The 23,994-nt window shown below is 44.7% G+C and overlaps 1 protein-coding gene across 6 annotated transcripts in view; it reads left to right on the top strand.

Moving 5' to 3' along the window:
• FECH (ferrochelatase) overlaps positions 1-22,365 on the top strand; it is a 32,696-nt gene extending 10,331 nt beyond the window's left edge. For 3 of the 6 annotated variants that reach the window (XM_032310308.1, XM_032310313.1, XM_032310311.1), the window contains 9 exons: positions 692-840; positions 6,840-6,974; positions 9,782-9,888; positions 13,382-13,480; positions 16,434-16,541; positions 17,003-17,167; positions 20,320-20,379; positions 20,547-20,627; positions 20,853-22,365. In XM_032310308.1, coding sequence (XP_032166199.1) covers positions 692-840; positions 6,840-6,974; positions 9,782-9,888; positions 13,382-13,480; positions 16,434-16,541; positions 17,003-17,167; positions 20,320-20,379; positions 20,547-20,627; positions 20,853-20,987 — 1,039 coding nt within the window. In that variant the 3' untranslated portion in view covers positions 20,988-22,365. The remainder of the gene's footprint in view (positions 1-691; positions 841-6,839; positions 6,975-9,781; positions 9,889-13,381; positions 13,481-16,433; positions 16,542-17,002; positions 17,168-20,319; positions 20,380-20,546; positions 20,628-20,852) is intronic. The other 3 variants (XM_032310310.1, XM_032310309.1, XM_032310312.1) reach the window with 3 other exon arrangements.
• Positions 22,366-23,994: the final 1,629 nt, after the last annotated feature.

Consider the following 23,994-nt stretch of genomic DNA (forward strand, 5'->3'; position numbering starts at 1 on the left):
ATATAGGTATGCATGCACATGTATATCCTCCCTGTTCTAACACAAATGTGAATGTACTTATGTCCATTATTTAACACTTTGCTGTTATTTTTTTCTTTAAACTTAATGTATCTTGGAGATTGTTCCAGAACAGATTACATAGATCTGGCTTATTGTTTTTTTTCCACGACTGTATAGAATTGCATTGTTGAGTCATACCTTAATTTATTTAACGTGTGGCTCATGGTGGACATTTATGTTGTTTTCGTGTTAAAATGAACATTCGTGTGGTTTGTGTACTTCTTTGCTCACAGATGCAAATGTATGATTAATATGTGTTTTCTTAAAGTAAGAGGAATATATGCTTCCCAGTGTCTTCTATATCCCACTTCCTACTAGGTGTAGGATCAGACATTGCTAAGACAGTGGCTTGCACGCATCTAGGGTCTGTGCCTGAATGTTCGGTGTCCTGCTTCTTCAGGCTGTGTTGCTAGAATGTCATGTGGGGCAGAGGTGGCCACCTCTCCGAGAGCGTTTAGTTTGCTTTCTACTCAAGGGCAAAAGAACTGGCTGTTGTCACTCAAGTCTTCTGTTTTTAAAGGCTTGATATACTTAGGCTCTTCTTATAATTTTGCTTATCTTTTCTATTGAGTAGTTTCTGAGGTTGCTCAGGTGGAATAAGACCCACTTACCTACCTGTTAAATGATTTAGCAAGCTGGCGCCAATCATCGCCAAACGTCGAACCCCCAAAATTCAGGAGCAGTACCGCAGGATTGGAGGCGGGTCTCCCATCAAGATGTGGACCTCCACGCAGGGAGAAGGCATGGTGAAGCTGCTGGATGAGTTGTCCCCACACACAGGTACTTAATCACCGTCTCACTGGCCTTGTTCTTGCAAATCAGATCTGAAGTCCCGATCACGACTGGGTGGTAGGTGCAGTTCTGGGGGGTTCCTGTGTGATGCATTGTCCCTTAACTCTCTCCTCCAGGTATTATCCTTGTAGCCTGTTACTTCCTTATGTTGCAGAGGAAAGAGCAAAAGATTTGGAACAATTAGTTTCAAAAGAAAGTTTGAGGGGCACCTGGGTGGCTCAGTGAGTTAAAGCCTCTGCCTTCAGCTCAGGTCATGATCCCAGGGTCCTGGGATCGAGCCCCACATCAGGCTCTCTGCTAGGCAGGAGCCTGCTTCCCTTCCTCTCTCTGCCTCTCTCTGCCTACTTGTGATCTCTTTCTCTCTGTCAAATAAATAAATAAAATCTTTAAAAAAAAAAAAAGGAAGTTTGAGGTGTGGGTTAAGTTGAGCTAGATCATAAGAAAGAGGCCAGGGGCACCTGGGTGGCTCAGTGGGTTGAGCGCCTGCCTTCAGCTCAGGTCGTGATCTCAGAGTCCTGGGATTGAGCCTTGCATTGGGCTCTCTGCTCAGAGGGAAGCCTGCTTCTCTCTCTTTCTCTCTCTTTTTCTCTGCCTGCCTCTCTGCCTACTTCTGATCTCTCTCTGTCAAATAAATTAAAATAAAAAAAAGAAAAAGAAAAAAAAAGAGGCCATATACTATGAAGAAAAGATGCAGATCTCATTGCCCCGGAAAGAAATCATTGGGAAATGGAACAGGGCTGCTGTTAGTGCCTTTCCTTTCTGTGCAGAAAGCTAGTTAGATGAGCAGAGCAGAATTTGTTAGTTGTCAGGGCAGTCGTGAGACCGTAAGCAACTTTCAGCAGCTGCTCTTGGCGCTCAGCGGTACTGGCTAGCATGAGGTGCTGGAGGACTGCATGCAGCTAGTAACCATCCTCTGAGAACCTCTAATGCAGAAGAAGAATGTGCAGAATGAAGCCTTAACTGCATGAAAAGAATTTTAAGTATGCATTTAGCTGCATTCAAGACCCACTGCATGCTGCTGGACACACCATCATTCTTATGTATACTGAGACAAGAAACTCTGTCTGCTAATACTAAGACAGCATCTTGCAGACGTGGGCCAATATGAGAAAGTTAAACCAAGAGATGTGCATATAATACGTGAATTACAGATGCATTTTGGGGCTTCAGAATCAGGACAGGGGCATGACACAGTGAGGACCCTTGAGGACAGCCACCCCTCCAAGCGGGACCAAAAGTATTTCACTTTGCTCTGAGAGAGCAGCACTGAGTGTCACCTCAAGCTGCTCTCAGAAGCCACCACTTCCCGTCACACACAGGGACAAAGGCTCTAGCTCAGCTCATCTCACTTGGAAAATTGTTCAGTCACGCTTCTGAGCATCGGGTGTGCTTCCTGCCTTCGCTGGTGGCTCAAGGGCATTTCCTACACAGTTCAGCCATGTGCACCACAATGTGTCTTGAAAACATTAGGTGAGGAGAGCTTGGCTGTGCCCTACTTACACCTGCCTGATAGAGAACAAGCCCCCTGGTCCTAAACAGTTTATCACCATAAAAGGTTTAGTGTGAATCAGACCTTCAGTTGCTGTGCTGTCTTCAGTGGAAAAAAGAGGGGGCAAGATGCCATTTCTGTCTGTGGATGTAGTAGAGCAGTACTTGTCACCACCAAGGATCCGGCAGAGCTGTCAGCCTCGGAAAAACCCAGATGGAGGGCATCTTTCTCATCTCTTCTCCCTAGGTGGGGCTGCTGGCTTGTCCAGATCACACCGGCCAGCCAGGGACTCAGCCTCCCAGCGTGGCCTGGAAAGAGTCCCGTGGAATGAACTAGATATAAATCACTTACTATCAAACATCTGATTATTTTAATCTGTGGCCATTTAGTACGAAGGAAGTTATATCATCTAGATTCTAGGATTATTCCCTGCTTTGGTAGGGGCCAAAGAATAGTAATATCTACGTCATGTTTTCATAGTCAGAATTGTGATTTTTTTTTTTTTTAAGATTTTATTTATTTATTTGACAGAGATGACAAGTAGGCAGAGAAGCAGGCAGAGAGAGAGGAGGAAGCAGGCTCCCTGCTGAGCAGAGAGCCCGATGCGGGGCTCGATCCCAGGACCCTGAGATCATGACCCGAGCTGAAGGCAGAGGCTTTAACCCACTAAGCCACCCAGGCGCCCCAGAATCGTGATTTTTAAAAGATCGGTTATTAAGCATTCCATCTTACTGAGACTTATCTGAAAGAATAAAGTCTATTATTCTTCCTTGTAACTTTGGGGATAAGTTTAGGGTGTCCCCTCTGTGGCTTGCCTCTCCAGTCCCTCAATCGTTACTAATGTGACAAGAAGTCATCTTTCCTCCCTCCTTTCTCGCTCCAGTCACTGGGAATTACCTGCTCTTTTCACGCGGTAATTCCCACTTCCATCCATTCCTAAATCCAGCCAGCTGGCAGGTGTTTGTAAGCACTGACCACACTCAGGTACGGTGTAGTGGTAAGGGACGAAGTAGTGAGTACGTCACACACTTACCTTCATGGAGCTCAGTGACCTGGTCATTGTCACCGAGGCAGGGAGTTGTCTCAGGCTGCTTTTAGTTTCTCTGGATCTGGGAACCTTGTCCAGGGCCTGGTCCTGGGAGGGCTTTGGTGCTGATGACCCTTTGACCTACCACTGTTCTCTGTGGCCCATACTTGGGACCCTCGGAGCAGGCAGGTTGAATTATTGCTCTCTCCTGCACCGTAGATAGCCACGTAGCAGTTTCGGCAGACCGCTCTGGGGCTATGGTAGAGAAGCTTGATGAGGCCCAAGACTGGCCATCCGTTCATTCATCTGTGGTGCCCCGAGTGCCCTGCACTGTTCGATGCTGCTTTTCAAAGTCAAAAAACATGGTTTCTACTTACGAGACGCTTCCAGTCCAGGGAGACCCTGCAGTTGCAGCCTAGTCTGCTTAAGGGGCAGAGAGAAAATCTTTTAAGATTAGCTGGAGAAATGCTACACGAAACAGGTGGACCAGTGATCACATAGAATGCAGATGGAGGAAAAATGGAATAGTCTTGAGGTTTGGAAACTGCTTTGGGGGAGGTTTGTGCTGAAGACCAAGATTATCAGGTGTGGCTCTACCAGGAGCCTGCCCAGATTACCTAGAAAGAGGTTCCTTGTCCTGCTGTCTAAGGCTTGGCAGAGTGGACCTGAGCCAGCGCTGAGGACCCAGGCCCCTCCCCGTCTTCGTGTGGATTTTCCTTCCTCCTTTCTCCGTCCTTCCCGCCTTCCCTCTCTTTGTCCTTCCTCTTCCTCCTCACACTTTCACACAAAACCATCAAGTATACTTTTAAACTACGTCTATTTGTTTATTTCTATTGTGAGAAAGGGCTCTTTACACAAAACAGTGCGATGAGTACGAGCAGGTAGAAACGTTTCAAACTGTTGTTTTTTTAGGGCAGTAGTTGTTGCTTAGTAGCAGGTGTAGAGATCTCAGCCTGCTCTGGCTTTGTGTAGAATTGACTGTTAGGTCCTACGGTCAGTTTAACGAGGGGATATAACTTGGAATTGGTGTCATGTGTTTACGCCGCATTACAGGAATTGAGGGAATACAGAAGGAACTAGATGAGAAGCGTAATCATTTCATGAAAGTCTAAATCTCAGACACATTTGAAAAATGATAGTTTGGTTATGTAGACTGTGACTGCTTCTCAGGCAGCTGTAAGTATGCGCTGCGCTGCAGAATAAGTGAGTGGTTCTTTACAGGATGAATGGTGGGGAGGAGCATGGGCTTTCTTCAGATGGAGCTGGCTTCCCTGGGCCTGCTTGTAAGAGTTCAGCCAGATGACTTACCCCACTAAGCCTCATCTCGAAAATGGGGGTGATCACAGAACCCAACTCCTAGAATCATTTTGAAGATTACACAAGATAATCATGAAAGGCATCAGCCTGGTGCATGGTACATGGTAAAAATTCAGTACATGTGAGCCTTTATTATGATTCGTTGTTGGCCTAGGGCTCCTGACATGATACAACTCGAAAAGCATTGCACAATTTCATACCTTTCTCTCAAAGAGTCATGTACAAATCAGACATTTGATCTGTGGGCTGGAAAGGAATGAAGTTTCATGGCTCAAAAATTCAATCAGTTTTTTTTTTTTTTTTTCTTTTCCTGGTCACATGTCACCAAAGACTTCCGGGTGGTTGGTGGCTACCGTACTGTGTGCAGGCCATCTTTAAATGGAACAGTCTAGCAAGTCTTATCTGTTCCTTGCAGAATATTTTACCCTCCCTCCCTTCCAAGTGAGGTCACCACCCTGCCTTTATCTGCAGGGGCACTCACTCCACCTCTTGCCTGCAATATTGGAGGAACTCCCCGGCCCTAGGCATTTAGGCTGCACCTTTTCCCAGGTGGAAGGAAAATGCTGGAAGCTGGTTGGCTGGTAGTGTTGGAGGCTCTTACCCTAGCAATCTAGTCATAGGATTGTCTCAGAATAGATCAAAAGGCAAATTCCACTTCAGCCTCAGCTTAGGTCCCCTAGAGCTCCTCAGACAGGGGGGCTTGGGAGCGTGGTAGCTGACGGTTCTCGAATGAACCACATTGTCATCTTCAGTGAGTCAGTTAGTCATTTGGACTTTGCTTACAGCATCAGGCGTTCTGGAGTATTTTTGCTGCAGTTCATCATTTTACACACGAGAACATAAAATTGGTAGCCTAGAAGGGACAGACTGCTGAAAGGATTCCCCTTATATCGCTTCCTTCCTCTTTGCGGTCCCTAGCCAGAGGCTATCAGAGCAGCTTGTCCTTCCTATGCACATACACGCTTCTCTCTCCTTTCTCTCGTCCGCTCCTGTCCTTGGGAACATGTACCCCTGACTGCCCATGGCCTGTGTCCCGTCAGTCAGGAACTGTTTATACAGATACACGAACGTGCACCTTTTCTTTCACTGCAGCCAAAATGTTTCTTGTGGCTATTTTTGTGACCCATACTTAGTGCAGCCCCTGCTCACGCTAGGACAGTAGCATCATCTTGGTTCTGTTACCGCTTAACATTTGTGTTGTGTATTCCCGGTGTCATCCCTGAGAGGGAGATAGCTTTGTCCTGTGAAATGGCAGGAAACTTTCAGTTTCATGATTTTCTAAATGCCTAAGAAATTGTGTGCTGGCGGGTGTTTCTAAGATCCAGAACAAAAAGATGGAGAAGGACAAGGGATGGCTGGGAGAAGGGGTTTGTAGGGAATGTACAGGGAAGGCAGGCAAGGGTGTACGCCGAGCTGAGCTGTTACTTCAGATCCGGATGGGTGTCTCGAATGTAAGCTTTGCTGTTGGGTTTCTCTTCTGTATTAGATGAGAGGAATCATTTCAGTCGTCTGTTATCTGGGAGCAGCTGTTGAGTATCCCAGAGCTCACAGAGGTGACCTGGAGCCTAAGGGAGCAGGAGGGAACAGGCCGGGTGGAAGCAGGCTGGGGTGGGGACAGGAAGGGGCACAGGCTTGGGAGGGGCGAGACCCACATTCAGGTTCAGCTCCACCGTCTGCTGGGGTGACTTTGGGCAGGTTCATTAACCTTGGAGAGTTTCAGTTTCTTTATCTGAATAATGGTGCTTAAACGAAAGAAAAAACAGAAGCAAAGTGTCCACCATGGTATCTGGCACATCAGAGGAGGTTATATTTCAAGAATAAGTGCTAGCTCTTTCCTTCCTGCCTTTGAGTGTCTCTTCGCTCAGTCAGGAGCAGAGACTAAAGACCAGAAGTTTGAGTTTTAAAAAACACTGTGCTCAGCAAAGTTGTGGGGGTGGGGGTGTGGAGGTTGATCCCGGAAAATAGTGCCTAAAAGTCCCAGCACTAGCAAAGACTGGGTAAGATCTGAGGAATATTCTAAACTTATCCCCAGTATCAGCCTCCCAGGAAATTAGGTTAACTGTTCTTTGTTCTGGGCTTTGCATGACGTTTGGCACTCCGAGGAATCTATATAAAGATTAATACTTTCTCCTTTCCACACATGCCTCCTAATAGCCCCTCACAAATACTATATTGGATTCCGGTACGTCCATCCTCTAACAGAAGAAGCAATTGAGGAGATGGAGAGAGACGGGATCGAAAGGGCTATCGCCTTCACGCAGTATCCACAGTACAGCTGCTCCACGACAGGTGAGCCTTCCCCTTGACCGTGGGTGCGCAGGGGTGCCGGGCCCTGGCAGCCATCACCAGGGAATGCAGCGGGAAAGGATAAATCATTTTCCATTTGAATGGCAAATCTAGCCTGCCCGCTTAAAACACGAGAGTGCAGCTCAGTCCATTTGAAATCTCAGGGTTCGTCTGTCCCTGAGTTATGGGCCAGTCGGCTGAGAGTCACAAGCAGTGGGTTTGGAAGGCGGTCGCCGCTCCTCGGTGCTTTAATGCAGTTGGGTAATAGAACGTTAAGCCACTTTTTATATTTGCGTAATAAACCCTATTTTTATGGCAACCCTAATATTCTCAGTAACGTAGCAAGGGTGATAGCTGTTTCTATTTTGAAATCAGAGGTACCCAGGTAGCATGAGAAATATTGGTATGTTTTTTCATTGTGCTTTATGTATGGGTTGGTTTACTGGTTAAACCAAAGCCCAGCTTGATGTTCCCTTTGTAAACTTCTCTCAGTGTTCTAGATTTTGGAAAATATTACTGTGTGTTGTTTCCTGTATATTTAGATGGAGCAGGAGAAGAGTCATGTTTGTCCTTCTCTGTAGAACTGGTAGCAGGTAAAGCTTCTACTGTTGCCCACAAATACATTTGCATTCTGTTTTAAGGATTGGGCTCAGCACATTTGGACTCCCAAATTGTTTTTGGGTGTTAGTGCATACTATTTCTATAATTATGAAGAGAAGCAAGAGGCTGTCCGAGGAGATGTTCAAAGCCTCTTGTATGCCTTAAATGTTCGCTCAGAGTCCCTATGAAAATGCCTGAGTTCTCAGACACCCTCAAGAGTTTGAGTTGCAGCTTCTTTTGGAAATATACCTCTGCAACTCAAAATGTCTGCTAATATGTTATTGGAGAAGGAGTCAGATTTTATAAATTTCTAAGCATAGCTTTGCCTTGCTTTACACAATAGACCTCAAATGTAGGTGTGCCTGGGAGGCTCAGTCAGCTGGTTGAGCATCCGGCTCTTGATTTCAGCTCAGGTCCTGATCTCGAGCCCCGAGTCAGGCTCCACGCTTAGTGTGGGGGTTGCTTCTCCCCATCCCTCTTCTCTTCCCCCTGCTTGTGCGCGCTCTCTATCTTGCACGCCCTCAAATCAATACATAAATGAATGAATGAGGGAAATCTTTAAAAGAAATGTATACTTCAACTGTAGATGTCTGCTCTCAAAATTAGACAAGTTAAGGAGATGGTAATTTGTATATCAGAGGATTGACTGGGTTTCCTTTCACAGCTGAGTCTCCCAGTGGGTCTCAGGTGTCAGAGTCTTTGCGCCCTTTCCCTGGTCCATCTCACATGAAAAGGCAGGTACATCTTCACTCAGAGATGCGAAAGCCTTTGGGAAGTGCATCCCTTCTTGGAGGCCAGGAGAGTGTTGTTTACCTGTTGTATCATGTAGACACACGTTGTTGGGGCAGAGCCAGGATAGCCCGTATGTCAATCACATGCAGTTGTTTTGGTTCTATTTTCCCCTTCATTACTACTTTGGGTAGTTTATCAAATGTTTCTGAGTGACCCAGAAGAACGGATGTGGCTTCCAGAAGTCCTTCTGTGGCTTCAGAAGTCCTGAGGATGATATTCGCCTGAACGGTGTGGCTTGCAGTGTGACTAGGCTGGGGACGCTGGGGTTTCTGGAGAGATTGTTTTCGAACATGCAGTGGACTCCATTTGGATTTATCTGACTCATTGGATTCCGGAACGGAACTCATTTATCTTTTTGAAAACTTCAGTTTTAGGCTAAGTGTCCATTTGATTTAACTATGGGCTGTATCCGGGCTCTTATTTTAATCTGGAGACATACCAGATTAACAGCCTTCATCGTTGCAGAAACCGGTGCATTGATGTTGGGAAGCAGGGAAATGTTGTGGAACATTTACCCTGTGTTAACACTGAGAAAGAGCCTCCGTGTTAGGATTGGTTGCATAGGATTAGCCTTGGCCCACGTGGCAGCTCCCCTCGGCCAGGAAAAAGTGCCATTGAGCTGGCACCATCTGCCTTCCTTCAGCCTTTGAACTTTTGTGATTTTGACCTCTTGGTTAAAAATACAAGTTTTGTTAGATTACTGGTAAGGATTTGCTACCCATTTAACTTAAACCTGGGGAATGATGATAATCTTGTAGAAGCAGATAAAAATAGAGAATGTTCGTGCAAACCTAAATAAGCTAGTCTTCTTATTAACAAGTCATTTAAAAAGATGACTATCAATACTGTAAAGTAGAAAATACGCATCTCATAATATTAAATAAAAATATGCCAAGCACTTGGGATACAAAATTGCATACATGCTAAAATTACAATTTTGTGAAACAAAGCAGCTATACAGGAAAATAATGGGAAAGAACTCTGCTAGAATAAAACGATGGCTGTATTAGCATGCTGGGTCATGGCCATTTTCTTTTTTCCTTTCTTCCCCACCCCTTACTTTTTCTGCTGGGGCTGATTACCTTCATAATGGGGGGGGGGATTAACATGCTTTCAGTTGTTAGACTTCGTTCCTCAAAATAGCGGCGGTTATATTTCATAAACCCTCTACCATCCTGTTTCTTACTAGAAATGGCCGCACTCCTCTTTGAAAGGCCATTGCAATTGATTGCTTTTTAGTGATCTTCATTTGCAGGGTAGTTAAATCTGTCTGCATTTTAGAGCATTGAAATGATTGTAATTAGACTAATTCAGTACAGAAGCAGTTACCTATGTTGAACTTACTGCCTCTACTAGTCTGTTTTTCATTTTCACTATCATCAACACGCATGTACTAAGTGGTCCCCTGTATGTTTCAGGCAGCAGCTTAAATGCCATTTATAGATACTATAACCAGGTGGGCAAGAAGCCTGGGATGAAGTGGAGCACCATTGACAGGTGGCCCACGCACCCGCTGCTCATTCAGGTAAGCCGGCTCTGGCCGCAGGCCCTCGGCCCAGCTTCTGGGGTGGGTCAGGTTCTTGTCCCTGCCTAGCGTGTGGTGCCCTTACGAGCTGTATTGTTCTCTTGCTTAAATTGTGTGCTGGGGGGGAAAAAAAGTATATTAGAGACTCGACTTGTTATGACAAGAGAAAATAAATTTGAAGATTAAAGGTTAGAGTCTCCTTTCTTCGGATTAACAGTGTTAGTTACAAGCTAGAGCAGAATTATGTTTTCAGTTTTGTGTTTCCCAATAACCAGGACATGAAAGATTATACAAAGTGTTTCCATTAATTTACATTTATATATTGAATGACTGACAGATCGTGTATTTTCTAAATCCTTTAAAATGACAAAAGGTTTTAAAATTTTTCAAGGTACTCAATCTAAATGTTCTGACATGAAAATAGATTTAACATTTCTGGGGCGCCTGGGTGGCTCAGTGGGTTAAAGCCTCTGCCTTCGGCTCAGGTCATGATCCCAGGTTCCTGGGCTCGAGCCCCGAATTGGGCTCTCTGCTTGGCAGGGAGCCTGCTTCCTGCTCTCTCTCTTTGCCTACTTGTGATCTCTGTCAAATAAATAAAATCTTAAAAAAAAAAGAAAAGAAAATAGATTTAACATTTCAGTTGAGAAAGTCATATTAGAAGAAATTTCAGATTTCTCCCATCCAGTTGTAATATTTTCATGAACAGATGCTTGGTTTTTGGAGAATCAATTAAAACTACAATTCGAAAGCCAGAAGCTTTGAGTTGGTGTTACTATTTACTTTTTGCCATTTGTACTTGAGAGTAGTATTGGTAATTGCCCTAAAATGTACAAATGCAGTTTTCTTCTGTCAGAGGAGATTTCTGCCTTTGAGTTAGTCTAGGTGGGAGACATACGAAGTGATTTAGGTTTCATCCACTTTGTGTTTCACTCCGTGGACGTTTCTCTGGCAGAACAGTCCGGAGTCCCTTAAAAGCTCACACCACTAGGTGGGGCCAGACGTCGGTGAATGCGGGCCTATGGCCCGCTCTCCCCTGCAGCAGGCCGTGATCCTTAGGCACAGAGGTGATGTCAAGGGTTAACACTTAGGTGGAAAAACAGTTTTAAGTAAAAATGAAAAGGAGGTGCCTTCCCTTAGGGATGGGTGTAGTTCTGCTTTGAGGGTCCCCCACCCCTTTGCTGTACCGCTGCGTGGAAAGCCCAGCCTGCCCCTCCCAGTTTGCTCTGGGCGGCCTGCGACTGGGAGCGAGGGCTTTCGGGTCAGCGCTGACATGTGGTTGCAGAGAGCGGAGGGGTCTGCACAGCATCTGCCTGCCCTGATCCACCGAGCAATTAGGTTTGCATTAAAATTCAGCCCTTTGAAAGGGGGAAGCAGAAAGACGGAAAGGTCTCTTAACTGAGGAAGTCTCCGCTCACAAAATGAAAGGGAATTTTCGGGGCATTTATCTGCCCTTCTAGATGGTGTGATTGAAGGCTCTAAGAGCCGCCTGCCTCCTTCATTCCGCAGCGAGATTGCGTGTGGAGGACCCCGCAGATGGACTGTAGGTGATCTACGCAGCCTCCTCCTGGCCCCTGGCTCCTCAGTGTAGACTACGGCTTAGCGTCTGTTGCAAGCCGGAACAAATTGTGTTTCTGCTCACTCTTTTGTTAGAGGAGAAAATGAAAAATGCTAACATTTTTTAGAAACAAAAGTTTATAGATAGGTTTTATGCTTCGTGTCACGGAGCTGACACGAGGAGATTTGATATCTAGCAGAGATTTTTTTTTTAAAAAGTCAAACCCTAGTCGGAAATTAAAAATACAGTTAAAAACAAACACTGAAAATAACACCTTACTCTACATTTCTACTTGTTTTAGGTAGTAATTACTTGAAATTGTCATTTCTCTACTGCCATCCCTAATAGCGCTGTGTGGCGAGCTGCCGGGGTAAAAGGAGTAAACATAGCTTCAGGTTCAGACTCTTATGTAGGCTTCGCAGCGGGTCTCCTTCCCCGGGCTGCTGTCCGTCCAAACACAATCCTTCCTGAGCACCCTTCGTTTCCAGGCACTGCAAGACCATCAGAAAATACTGTTGTTGTGTTTTTTTTAAATCTATATCTAATCTAATCATATTTACTCTGTAGATAAAGTATAAATTTTGAAAGGAAAGTCTCTGGGCACCAACTTGTACTTTCGTGCATTTCGTCACCAAATTTGGAGGGGTTGGAGAGATTAGTAATATCTCAGTGCTGATTAGGGAATTATTTGCTCTTCTTATAGTATCAACCACTGATATATCAAAATACCAACAAGCGCAAAGGTACGTGGTTCTGGTAAATCATCCTTTATGATTTTTCAAAAACCTTTCTATTTGGAAGTTTAAACATGCAGAAAAGTCGCAAGACTAAGAATAGTGCAGGGACTAGACTCTTTGCCTAGATTCACAGGTTACTAGCATTTATTCCGCTCCATCACTGATACACTCTGTACATGTGTGTGCCTACAGTTTTCTTCTGAACCTTTTGAGAGTAACTTGTCTCTGTAAAACCACCCTTGACACCTAAATAGCAAGGACCCTCTCCTCCATAACCATGATCCAATATTCAATCTCAGTAAATTTACCGTTGATACTTAAATTCATCTGATCTACATTCCTATTCTGATTCTGTCAATTGACCCATTAATGTCCTTCGTAGCATTTGCTTTCTGAGTTAAGTGACGAAGAATGATTAAAGTAGAAGATGAAAGAAAGCCTCTTCACATCGGGTATTTCAGCACCTATTGATGTAGATCGGAAAGCGCCAACTAGACGGAGGGAATTAACTGGTCTGGTGGACAGAGCTTTGGAGGCGGAGGCGGGGCCTGCCTGGCAGCCCGGGTCCCCAGATGTGACTGAATGGCCCCCAGGCCGGCCGCCTCTTCCCCCCTCTGTGAATTTAATGAGAGTTGGACAACCTCTCATCTGTTGTTATGAAGGTTGTTACGAAGACTGGCTGAGGGAGGATACTGGGCTCAGAAGGAGAAGGTCTTAAAAATAGAATAGTATTTTCTTATTCCTCTACTATTTGTGTCTAATGTATTTTAATGTCATAGGCCTGAAAGCCAAACTGAGGAAGATTTAGAAAGAGCCTGTAAGCTGTTTTCCTGCTAACCGAGCAAATGAGAGGTCTTAAAACAACTTCTCCTTCCCATCTGTGTCTTCTTTCCATCTGGAAGTGTGCCCTGTTCCTCCCGAGGGGAAGCAGATCCAGAGCGCTCATTTTCAGTGAGCCATTAGCGAGCTTCAGAAGTTTCCCATCAAATTCCCTAGGCCCCTGAAACCGTTATGAGCCATTTTCATGATGAACCAAAGCGAGAAGAGGCTGTACTGTTTGCAGTTTTTTAAAAAGAGAGTTCCCGTTTTTGAGGGTTACCAGGAGATTTTTGTCATAGCTCTCATTCGAAACATACTTTCTTTTCTTTCTATTTTGTTCTTCCCGCCTCCTTCTCATCCTCCTTTCTTGCTGTCCCCACAGTGCTTCGCAGACCATATAGTGAAAGAACTGGACCATTTTCCACCTGAGAAGAGAAGTGAGGTGGTCATTCTGTTTTCGGCTCACTCCCTGCCGATGGCTGTAAGTAAGAGAGTTTCGTCGGATGAGTGGTAGAGGATTTCTGAATGTGCAAGCAGGACCCAGCTTCTCAAACACTCTGAGACCAGTACAAGGATGAATTCTAGCATCTCAGACTTACCTAGGTGCTCATTTTAACTAGACTCCTTTCTTGAAACCTAATTATAATTAATTCAAATTATAATATTGTGAATAGGTATTGTCCTAATAACCCCCTTTGAAATGATAACTGGAAGGTGTACTCGTGAGTAGGGATTTTCAGTACAGGGCGCAGGCAGAGGAAGGCTGCTTTTGCCTGCCCCGCTGAAGGAGCTCATCTGATGTCAGGGTCAGTCAAGCACTGAGGGCCTCTAGTCTCACTGAACTATCTTAGGTCCCATTCTTTTGTCAAGACTGGGTAGGGGCTATTTGAATTCCAGGAATGATTACAGTTTTTAATCTGCTAGGACTAGAGCCCACATTTTAGCAAGTGAATACGGAATGTATCACCTTGTGATCTGGTTGCTCCTGAGTACTTCACGTTACGCTGGGTGTTCGCTAAAATACCACCTCCACGCGCCCTCCTCGTTGCGCATGTGCAAACGAGAATACCCGAGCTAGGGTGCTGGGTGGTACAGCGATGTGCGTGGAGTGAGCAGCCAGTTTCAGCAGCTCAGGACTATCATCGTGCCCCAAAACAGGTCTTTTGAAGCCGGAGGGGTGGAGAATGAGGTCTTCAGAGGTGCCATTTAGGGCTTAACTCCTCAGTTAATGCAATTAACCTGTCTGGTGCCGCTCTTCTAATCGGTCTTTACTGCCACCTGCTGGTCACTGGGGTCGAGCCCTTACAGCTTTTCCACTCCGCCATCCCCACCCCCCGGGGCCGGTTCGTCTATAGGTGGCTGGGGAGAGAAATTTCTCTCTTCTGGAAGCCTGCCTATTTTACTTTCACAAGTTCATAGCCTCTCTTCTGGTGTCATGCAAATCCTCTTCAAATGTGCGTCCCGCTGCTCCGCCCGCTTCCTTTCCGTCACCGTCACGGTGCTAGGTGTGAGGAGGCCACATCCGAAGGGGAAGCTCTTGCACCGGGAGCACCGGGAGCGGAGTGGAGGAAACACATTTTTCTACGTGAACGATTCCGGGTGCTGCCTGCCCTTCCCTCACCGCGCCGCACTTCCCTTTCCTTCGTCAGGGACGGAGCGTGCCGCCCAGGGCCGCTGTGGGACTGAGGAGTGGGAAAGACAAGGGGTAGTGAAGGGAGAAGTCTGTTCAGGGGCTTTGCTTTTCCCCCGGGCTTGCTTCTAATGACTTTTTCCTCCTTCATGACTTTTTAAAGACTCACTATTTGGAAGTAATTTTAGACTTTAGGCAAAGTTGCAAAAACAGTACAGAGCATAGGGTAGCCTGCATATATACCCTCCCCGTAGGGCCCCTCCTGCTGACATGTCCATAACCATAGCTCCGTGACCCAAACCAGGAAGCTAACAGCGGTGCGGTGCCATGGGCCAAGGCCAGGTGGATCAGACTCCACCACTTCTCCCACAACGGTCCGTTTTTGTGCTGGGATCCAGTCCAGCATCCCATGTCACATTTCGTTGGCACATGTCAGTGTCCCCCAATCTGTGACAGTCCTCATGCTTTCCCTGTCTGATTGTGACCTTGATACTTTTGAAGATTGATTTAGTGGAACGTCAGTCATTTCACAGCATGCTCCTGCACTTGGATCTGTCTGCTCTTTCCCCGTGATTCGACTGAGGCTCTGTACTACTGGGAAGAACATCCCAGGGTGCTCTGTCCTCAGTGCATGGTGTGGGGGTACATGATGACGACACCCTACCACTGGCGATGTCATCCTCGGCCATTTGTGTAAGGTAGTGTCTGCTGGATTTCTATGTTGTAAGGTTACTGTTTTTCTCCTTGTAATTTCAAGTATCTTAGGTGACACACTCTGAGACTACGTAAATGCCTTCTTGTTCCTTGACTTTCGCCCACTAATTTTAGCACGCTCCAGTAGATCTTGCCGATAGCACTTATTTCTGTGCTGTTCTAATGGCGATTTTCTATTTCCCTCCTTTCTGTATTTAGGTTTCTAATGGTTTCTAAACTAACTTTTAGTAATATCATAAAATAGTTTATCAGTATTTCATTTCAACAATATTTATTGAGCACTATTCTATCCACTGTATTCTAAGCACTGTTCCTTCCACTGTCAGAGGATATGGGAGTGAACAAAATAGAAGTCATTCCCCCCAGAGAGCAGGGCTGGGGGACAGATAATAAACATAGTCCAGAAGAAAATAGTTCGGTATGTTAGGAGGTAATAAGTGGTATGGGAAGCAATCAAGCCATGCAAGGGGTTAGGGTGCCCGTGCACAGCTAAATATTAAAGCAGTAAAAATAAAATTCCTGTTGAACATTTTAAAGAGTATTAGCATGCTGCTGCGTCAGGACCAGTCAGACATTCAACAGTGCACAGAGCACTCAACTTGCTGTCTGTTGCTGGGGGGCGCATGGGGAGACGAAAGGGATTAGAAGGCGCAGGTGGTATTCTCGAGGAGTCTGGAGTCTGAACCCCCGTGCTGCTCCTCCCCTCTGTCTTACTCCAGCAGCACTTGCCCCTGTGTTGACTGGCCCCATGGATTCAGTAGGTCCATACGCCATCCATACAACACTCGCAGTCCTGCTTTCCCTACTTCAGATGGGGAATGGAGAGACCCATCCCCCCATGAATAACACAGATGTAGAATTTGGCATATTCCTAGGTACTTGGAGATGCATGAGTATGCTGTTCTCCTTTGGCCTCTGAAGATAGAGATCCAAGGAACGTTTGGCGAATGAGCTCAGATCGCATCATCTTTAGTGCAGAAGACAAAAGGGGGACTCTGGTCACTGGATCACAGCACCTCACAGCACAGCCTGAAGCTCTTAGAACCCTTCATTGTGTTGGCAACTGAACACTCGTGTGTCTCCGCTGCAGGTGGTCAACAGAGGGGACCCCTATCCTCAGGAGGTGGGCGCCACTGTGCAGAGAGTCATGGATAAGCTGGATTACTCCAACCCCTACCGACTGGTGTGGCAGTCTAAGGTAGGTGGTTTCCTCACGCTTGAGGGCAGTCAGCAATTCCAAGGACGTCTATTTTAGGACTTGGTTATAAAATGATTCGGTTTGGCTCTTTCATATACACAGAATGTTCTTTAACCTGACTGTTCACCATAAGCAGAGGAACTCTGCAAGCAGCACAAGAAATGGACAAGAAATCAAGTGACTAGTTGAATTTCATTGATTTAATGTATTATTTTTCGTTGTAATGACAGAAACTGTGACGTATTTATATTATGCCAACTTCGAGAAGGATTCAAGCTTAATACAGAAATTCTGAAAGCCACTAACATAGATGTAAAGTGAGGCCCTCGCTCCTACCAGGAGGGGTGTGTGTGTGTGTGTGTGTGTGTGTGTGTGTGTGTGTCCAGGGAAGTGGGCTGTGGTGTGCCACAGACACAGGGAGAAGTGGGTCCCCGTGTGCCTTCCATTCTCCTTTCTCACAGGTTGGTCCGATGCCCTGGCTGGGCCCTCAAACAGATGAGACTATCAGAGGGCTTTGTGAGAGGGGAAGGAAGAACATTCTTTTGGTTCCAATAGCATTTACCAGCGATCACATTGAAACGCTGTATGAACTGGACATCGAGTACTCTCAAATTCTAGCTAAAGAGGTGAGTGTGATTATTAATCCCATTCACGAGCTGTGATTTGTTTTGAAAGGAAACTGTCTTTGCAATGATATAATTGTATCATTTAAAAGTATTGCTAAGTGGTTAGCAGAGGGGAGGTGGGTGGGGCATGAGGGAAGTGGGAGGAGGAGTTCAGGGCACAGCCTGTCTTGATGAGCAGTGAGTGACACGCAGAACTGTTGAATCACTATATTGTATATCTGAAACTAGAACACAGCTTGTTAACTACACTGAAAAAAAAAAATTTCGTTACATTGTTTGCTATAACTTTTGCATGTACCGTGGCCTCCTAATTCTGGGTAACACTTAGCCCGAGTTCATCTGCACACATCAGGGTAGTTCCATGTCAGCCCAGCGGTGGCGAAGCACTTTTGTTCCGGTGTGACACCTGGTTCGCAGGCATTACTGACAACAACATCATTTTGTCCAGTGTGAGTCCTTGTACTACCTGGAAGTGATAAACTACATTTTCTTTAGAAAAAAATCATTGTTCTTCTCACCAGTTTGGAGGAAAAGAATTGTATTGTGCTATCATTCCTTTTCTTGGCCTGATGGCGCCTTTTACTTGGGGCTTTTACACGGGTTCTTGGTGGGTTTTGAGGCATAGAAGAGTCCTTGTCATTTAGGAGGAGACCGTGGAATGAACAGCGAAGCCGTGTGTGTTCTAATTCCCTTGACCTCTTCCGTACACTCACTTAATTAGCTGTTTGCGGCGGTGTTGTGATCAATCTGATTGCTGAAATAACAAATACCATCCTTAGTGTCGTGTAATCTAAGATGGATGTGAGTTATCATTCACAGCAGAGAAAAACGTACTGTTCTCCCGTCTCACGGCTTTCGAGGGCCGGCCTGAGACCTGAATCCAGTTCATAGCATTGTTTCTGTGGGGGATGGTGGTAACTCGAGGATCCAGGAAATGCTTCCCCCTCTCATCTTCTGCCAGAACTGATCCTGGTCCTTCCCATGCGTGATTGATGGAGGCCCGGCCTCAAAGGATACTTCACCCTCTCCGGGACTGGGTGACAGGTGCGGGGCAGGGTGACAGTGGGTTGGGGACAGCTTTAGCCAGCACCCAGCCCCACAGGTTTGTGTTTATGCAACGCATGCTGGTCATCAATCAAACGCCGAGGAAGTCAGAGGGTGCATAAATTGCTTGTCAATAGTTCTGATACAGAATTTATGGTGAAGTTGTAATTGGCTAAAGTGAGGTTGCAGGGTTGTCTGCGGATTTCATGTAATGGTGCCTTCCATATCCCACCCTGACCTTGACTAACTGTGAACTTGCTAAAAAGAGATGTGCAAATATAGGTCATTCCAGTGTGTTTGGAAAGTAAGTTGTGTTTGTGTTGAATGATAATTCACATTCATTAATATCACTAAACCGAGGCTATTCCTCAGTAATCAAATGGATTATTAGTGACCAATAAATTAGACCATAGAGAGAATAAAGAAAACCGTCTAGCTACAGTTTATTTCATTGTTTTGTTGGGAGAATAGACTGTGTTCAAAACGACTTTCTTTAAAAAATAATTTGGAGTTTTTCTTAAGATGAAATGATTGCTTTTTGGTAATACAAAATAAATAATATAATAATAAAGAGCTCAGACAATTCAGAGAAGTATTGCATAGAGAGTAGGGCACATTCAGAATCTTATCCCTGAGATGGGCGCCTGGGTGGCTCAATCTGTTGGGTGTCTGACTCTTGATTTTGGCTCAAAATCACCCATTTTTGCATGGTATTTTATTCATACTGTTTTGTAACCATTTTTCCCCTTAAAAATATATTATATGGACCTAAATCAATAAATGTAATTAGATCTACATAATTATTTTAAATGAATCCTTGATCAATATATATTTAAGATATTTCCAACTTTTTACTTCCTAAACTGCTCTGTAATAAATATCATTTTCTTTTTTTTCCATTTCTTCTCTTAGAAAAAATTCCTAGAAATGGAATTTAAATGTTGATAGATGTTTTACTGTATTGCCCTACAGAGTTGTGTCCTTTGACTCTCCCAACCAGAGTGTTCAAGAACACTGCCAGCATTGGTTGTCTTATTGTCACTGACTTCCACATGGAGTTTTAGTATATAGTCTCCTTTTTTCCTTTTATCTTTTTAAAAAGATATATTTTTTATTTGATAGAGTTTGCAAGCATGCTCGCATGCGTGCAGGGGGGCGGCAGGGGCAGGAGGGACAGAGGGAGGAGAGAGAGAGAGGGGGGGACTCTTGAGCAGACGCCCTGCTGAGCATGGAGCCCGATTGGGGCTTGATCTCAAGGCCCTGAGATCATGACCTGAGCCAAAATCAAGAGTTGGTCGCTTAACCAACTGAGTCACCCAAGCACTGTGAATACAGTTTCTTTTTGGGTTGAGAACCATGTGTTTGCTGAATCACCATTTTCCCCATGCTGGTTAAAGTTAATTTAAAAGATGAAACAACTGAAAAGACATCGCAGCATTTCGGAAAGGGAAAGAGAAGATTTTGGCTACCCGAGTGAACAATAATTAGATGTTTCTTAATTACTTGGGGGATAATCAACTGGGTATTTTGGAGGGAAGCTGGGATGATAGTAAAACAGTCCTCGGGTTTTATTTTGGGTTTTTCTATGTAAGAATATATTTAAAAACCCCACTCTGCATTGGAAACCATCTAGGTTCAATATACCTTAAATTAATCTACCTCTTTTGGCAGTTAGAATCAAAACAGGCATAAAGATTTATTTAATTAAAGCAACATTCTGCTTAGGTAGAGCCTGTCAAAGTGTGTATTAGAAAGGTAGAATAAAAAAAGAACAGTAAGCAGATTTGAGTTCCTTGAGAATTCTGTCAAATACAGCCTCAGAAAACAGTTTAGAAACTGAGCACCTATGGGGAAGGTAGTCGGGTGGGGGAAGGAATAGAAATTGAGAGCAGTTTTATGATAACAGAGGTGAAAATCAACATCTGTGTCTGGGCCCAGGACTGTTTTCATTTCTGAGCCGTCTGGGAACACTTTAGAAGTCAGGCTTTTAAGCTGTGTATGCATCTAAGTCCATTTATTTATTTATTTATTTAGTAGCGGTTTCTTTAAAAAAAAAAAGGAAAATAAAATGTGTATGTGTTTTTCCTTCTTTTTCTCATTTGATTCAGTGTGGAGTTGAAAACATCAGAAGAGCAGAGTCTCTTAATGGAAATCCATTGTTCTCCAAGGTATCTATAGTGTTACAACCATTTTAGTAGAACATATCAGAGAGAAATCCTCTGAGAAACTCTTACAGAATATTGGTTTTCTCACATATTAGAACATTTTGAGTTCCAATTAATTACAAAAATAAAATCGAATTCCTTATACTCTTGCTCCTTTTTCCTTTATATAGCCCCAATTTTCTTACTTCTACCCATCTATAACTATGACGGATTTAAGACCTGCCTTCCAGAGGCAGGGTTTAGCACGTAGGGTAAGAGGATGTCCTCTAAAATCTCTATTTTAACTTTTCTCTAAGCCGAGGGTCCTTAAGAAATGAAGATGTTAGAGAATCCAGTTCAAAGCAGTCATAATTCACATAAAAAAAGCAACCCTCAGCCATAGTGATTATTGGGGCAGATGGGAGGGGGAGATGCGCGGGGACACAGCAGACGTTTTGCTTCTGAGGAATCTCTGCTTCTTGTCGCCCGTCTTGCAGGCCCTGGCCGATCTGGTGCTCTCACACATCCAGTCAAACGAGCTGTGCTCCAAGCAGTTGACTCTGAGTTGTCCGCTCTGTGTAAATCCTGTCTGCAGGGAGACTAAATCCTTCTTCACCAGCCAGCAGCTGTGACCCCCGCCAGAGGACCCCGTGGGATTAGGCAAATGCCCAACCCCCAGATGCCCCTGTTGCGGAGGAGATGTATTTAGAGGTCAAGAAAGAAAGTTACACTGGTATCTGTACAGCCCTTGGGCACAAATTGTGTGATTTCTTGAAGAACAGACTCTGAAATCCTTATTGGGGTTTTCTATTTTTGTATGCCGGTACAGTAAGCATTTATAGTCCCCCTCTGTGGGTAGAGTTACCAGTTTGGAATGTCCACTGGGCTATTTAAAAAATGAGTTTTAAAAATTTATCTGAATAGATGCACACATATTTTAAATATAGATTTTGGTTTTATTGCCCCAAACCCCTGCAAGGATAGTTGTGGGCTGTCAGCGTGCATGAGCTCTGTTTACAGTCTCGGGCAAATAGTTGGTGGTCCTTGTTTTTGAAGGGAACATAATTGAGCAAAGAAAATAGAATTTGAAAAGGAACTGTTACCTGGCCTCTCCCTAAGCCTGTGGGGCCCAGAGTGCCTGTGAGGTGGCGTGGTTGCCTATAATGTCTGTTCCTGCCAGTGATGTCACAATTAGTTTGTCCTTTGGGGACTTAACATGTGAACCTCACTTTCTTCACCCTAAAACCAAATCAAGTACAGATTCTGGAAGCGCTTTAAGATTCCCCAGGCACTCAAGGCTGATAGACATGTAGAAATCCAGCGTTTGTCATTCATGCTCTGTGGTGCCACCAACAGGAAAGGGGGCTCCCCCTGCTTCCTGTCCCCAGGGCTGGGGAGGCCGGGAAATGCTCACGACGAGCTTCAGCTGTAAAGCTTATCCCAGAACCGAGTGAACCTTTCTGTGGAACATCTTCACTTTGGTTGAATGTCTTCTTTCTGCCTATTTGTTTGAAGCATTATTTTACAAAGTTAGCTATGTTTTGTAATCTTGAATTCTTTCTTAACTTAGAATTTTTATTATAAAATTATATAACCCTCCCACTAGAACTTTGAATAGTAGAGAAAAGAGAAATAACCACTCTAATGCGATAGCCATTAATCATGTTGTTATATCTCATGCCATTCCTTTCCTGTGGATGTTTTTAATGCTACTGTAACCTTGAATTTATGAGTGAAAAGTTGTTCTAAAAATGTGGAAATAATGTCAGATCAGAATCTGATCTCCTATACCTGGATTTAAATGGGTTTAAAAAATCTCTGATGGATCCGTAATGAACTTGTAATGATTGCCTTCTCTTTCCTCCAAGCTCTAAAACTTTGTTCTTCAAAAGAGCATGTCTTTGATGTTTTTAAAGCCAGTTCTGAAACTGAAGTGTTAGAGGAGTGATAGATCTTCTATATTCGGGATTTACTATATTAATAAATATTATCACATCATTAAGGTTTTAACAATTTGATCCGTGCTCTCTGTGAAATCAAAACTAATGCAAGTTAGTTAATAATCAAAATTATTAAATAGGAGGAATTTACTTTGGAATACGAGAAAAGGAACATGCCGTCTATTTTAGTTAATAATTTTCCCACACTGATAACAGCTCCGAAGTTTGATTAACAGGTGCATTTTTTTCCAAATTTGTTTTCCTGTTAGTAGATTGTGTTTCCAGAGAAAGGTGCAAGGCATGGATAGTCGGCTGTTTCCATCAGTTTTGGGGGATTAACTTCAAGGTAGACCAGGTGACTGTCGCCCCATGGAGCAGATGCTCTGGGTCAGTGGGATGGCCCTGGAAGGCAGGATATGCTTAGAGCCCTTCTCCCTGCGGCACATCTGCTAAGGGCCTGCTTCACTTTGATTGTATTATGCAGATGTTACAGAAAACTCCAATTCAGGAGTCTTCTTCTTCTTCTTCTTCTTTTTTTTTTTAAAGATTTTATTTATTTATTTGACAGAGACACAGTGAGAGAGGGAGCACAAGCGGTGGGAGTGGGAGGGGGAGAAGCAGGCGTCTGCGGAGCAGGAAGCACAATGTAGGGCTTGACCCCAGGACCCTGGGGAGTCATGACCTGAGTGGAAGGCTGATGCTTGACCAGACTGAACCACCCAGGCACCTGCAATTCAGGAGTCTTGCTAGGATATCTGAAAGCCCTCATTGGCTAAGGAAACCTCCCAATCAACAGTGACTGGGCTGTCTGAAATCATATCCTTGACTGTGAGCAGGACCAGATGGGCCCTTGTAGTGAGAGGCTGAGGGTGTTTCTGGGATCCGTGTTCATGGCGTGGGTTGTCCTGAGCAGGGTTACCTGGGACTGTTATTCACCAAAGATGCGGAAGGGTTGCACTCGAGGGGACACGTGGTAGGACAAAATCCACGACTGTTCTTTTTTTTTAAGATTTTATTTATTTATTTGACAGACAGAGATCACAAGTAGGCAGAGAGGCAGGCAAAGAGAGGGGGGGAAGCAGGCTCCCTGCTGAGCAGAGAGCCCCATGTGGGGCTCGATCCCAGAACCGGGGATCATGACCTGAGCTGAAGGCAGAGACTTTAACCCACTGAGCCACCCAGGCGCCCCCACAACTGCTCTTCTCAGAGCTGATAGTCTTTGAGAATGGTGATGCTCTTTGTTGACTTTGAAGTCTCCATGTTTGCCCTGGTAATTCATTAGCTAGTGTGCTGCAGGCAGCGCCTTCTTGGGAACAGACCTGGCTCCACCTGATGCATCAACCTGCAGGCGCTGTGGCCAGGCAGTGCAGCCTCCTGGGTCCTTGGAAGGCCCAGCTCCCTGGACAGACAGCACAGAAGAACGGAACGCTCCTAAAGGATCTGCCTTCTGGAACTACTTACCTTTTTTAAATTTAAAGAAATGTTTACACTCGATGAAGATTCAGTCTGCTTGGGGAGAAATGAAACTCCTTATTAAAAGTCCTATAAATGTCTCTCAGTGACTCGTTGGTGCTGACCGCATAGGGAGCCCTCATGACTTCCTGAGAGTACCTCAGAGGACTCATCCTCGCTCAGTAACCCCTTGGACAGAACGTTACATTTCTCTAGGATTCTGTTAAATTTTTCTTTACGACTGAAA

Source organism: Mustela erminea, chromosome 13 (genome assembly GCF_009829155.1).
Source record: "Mustela erminea isolate mMusErm1 chromosome 13, mMusErm1.Pri, whole genome shotgun sequence".
Lineage (NCBI taxonomy): Eukaryota > Metazoa > Chordata > Mammalia > Carnivora > Mustelidae > Mustela > Mustela erminea.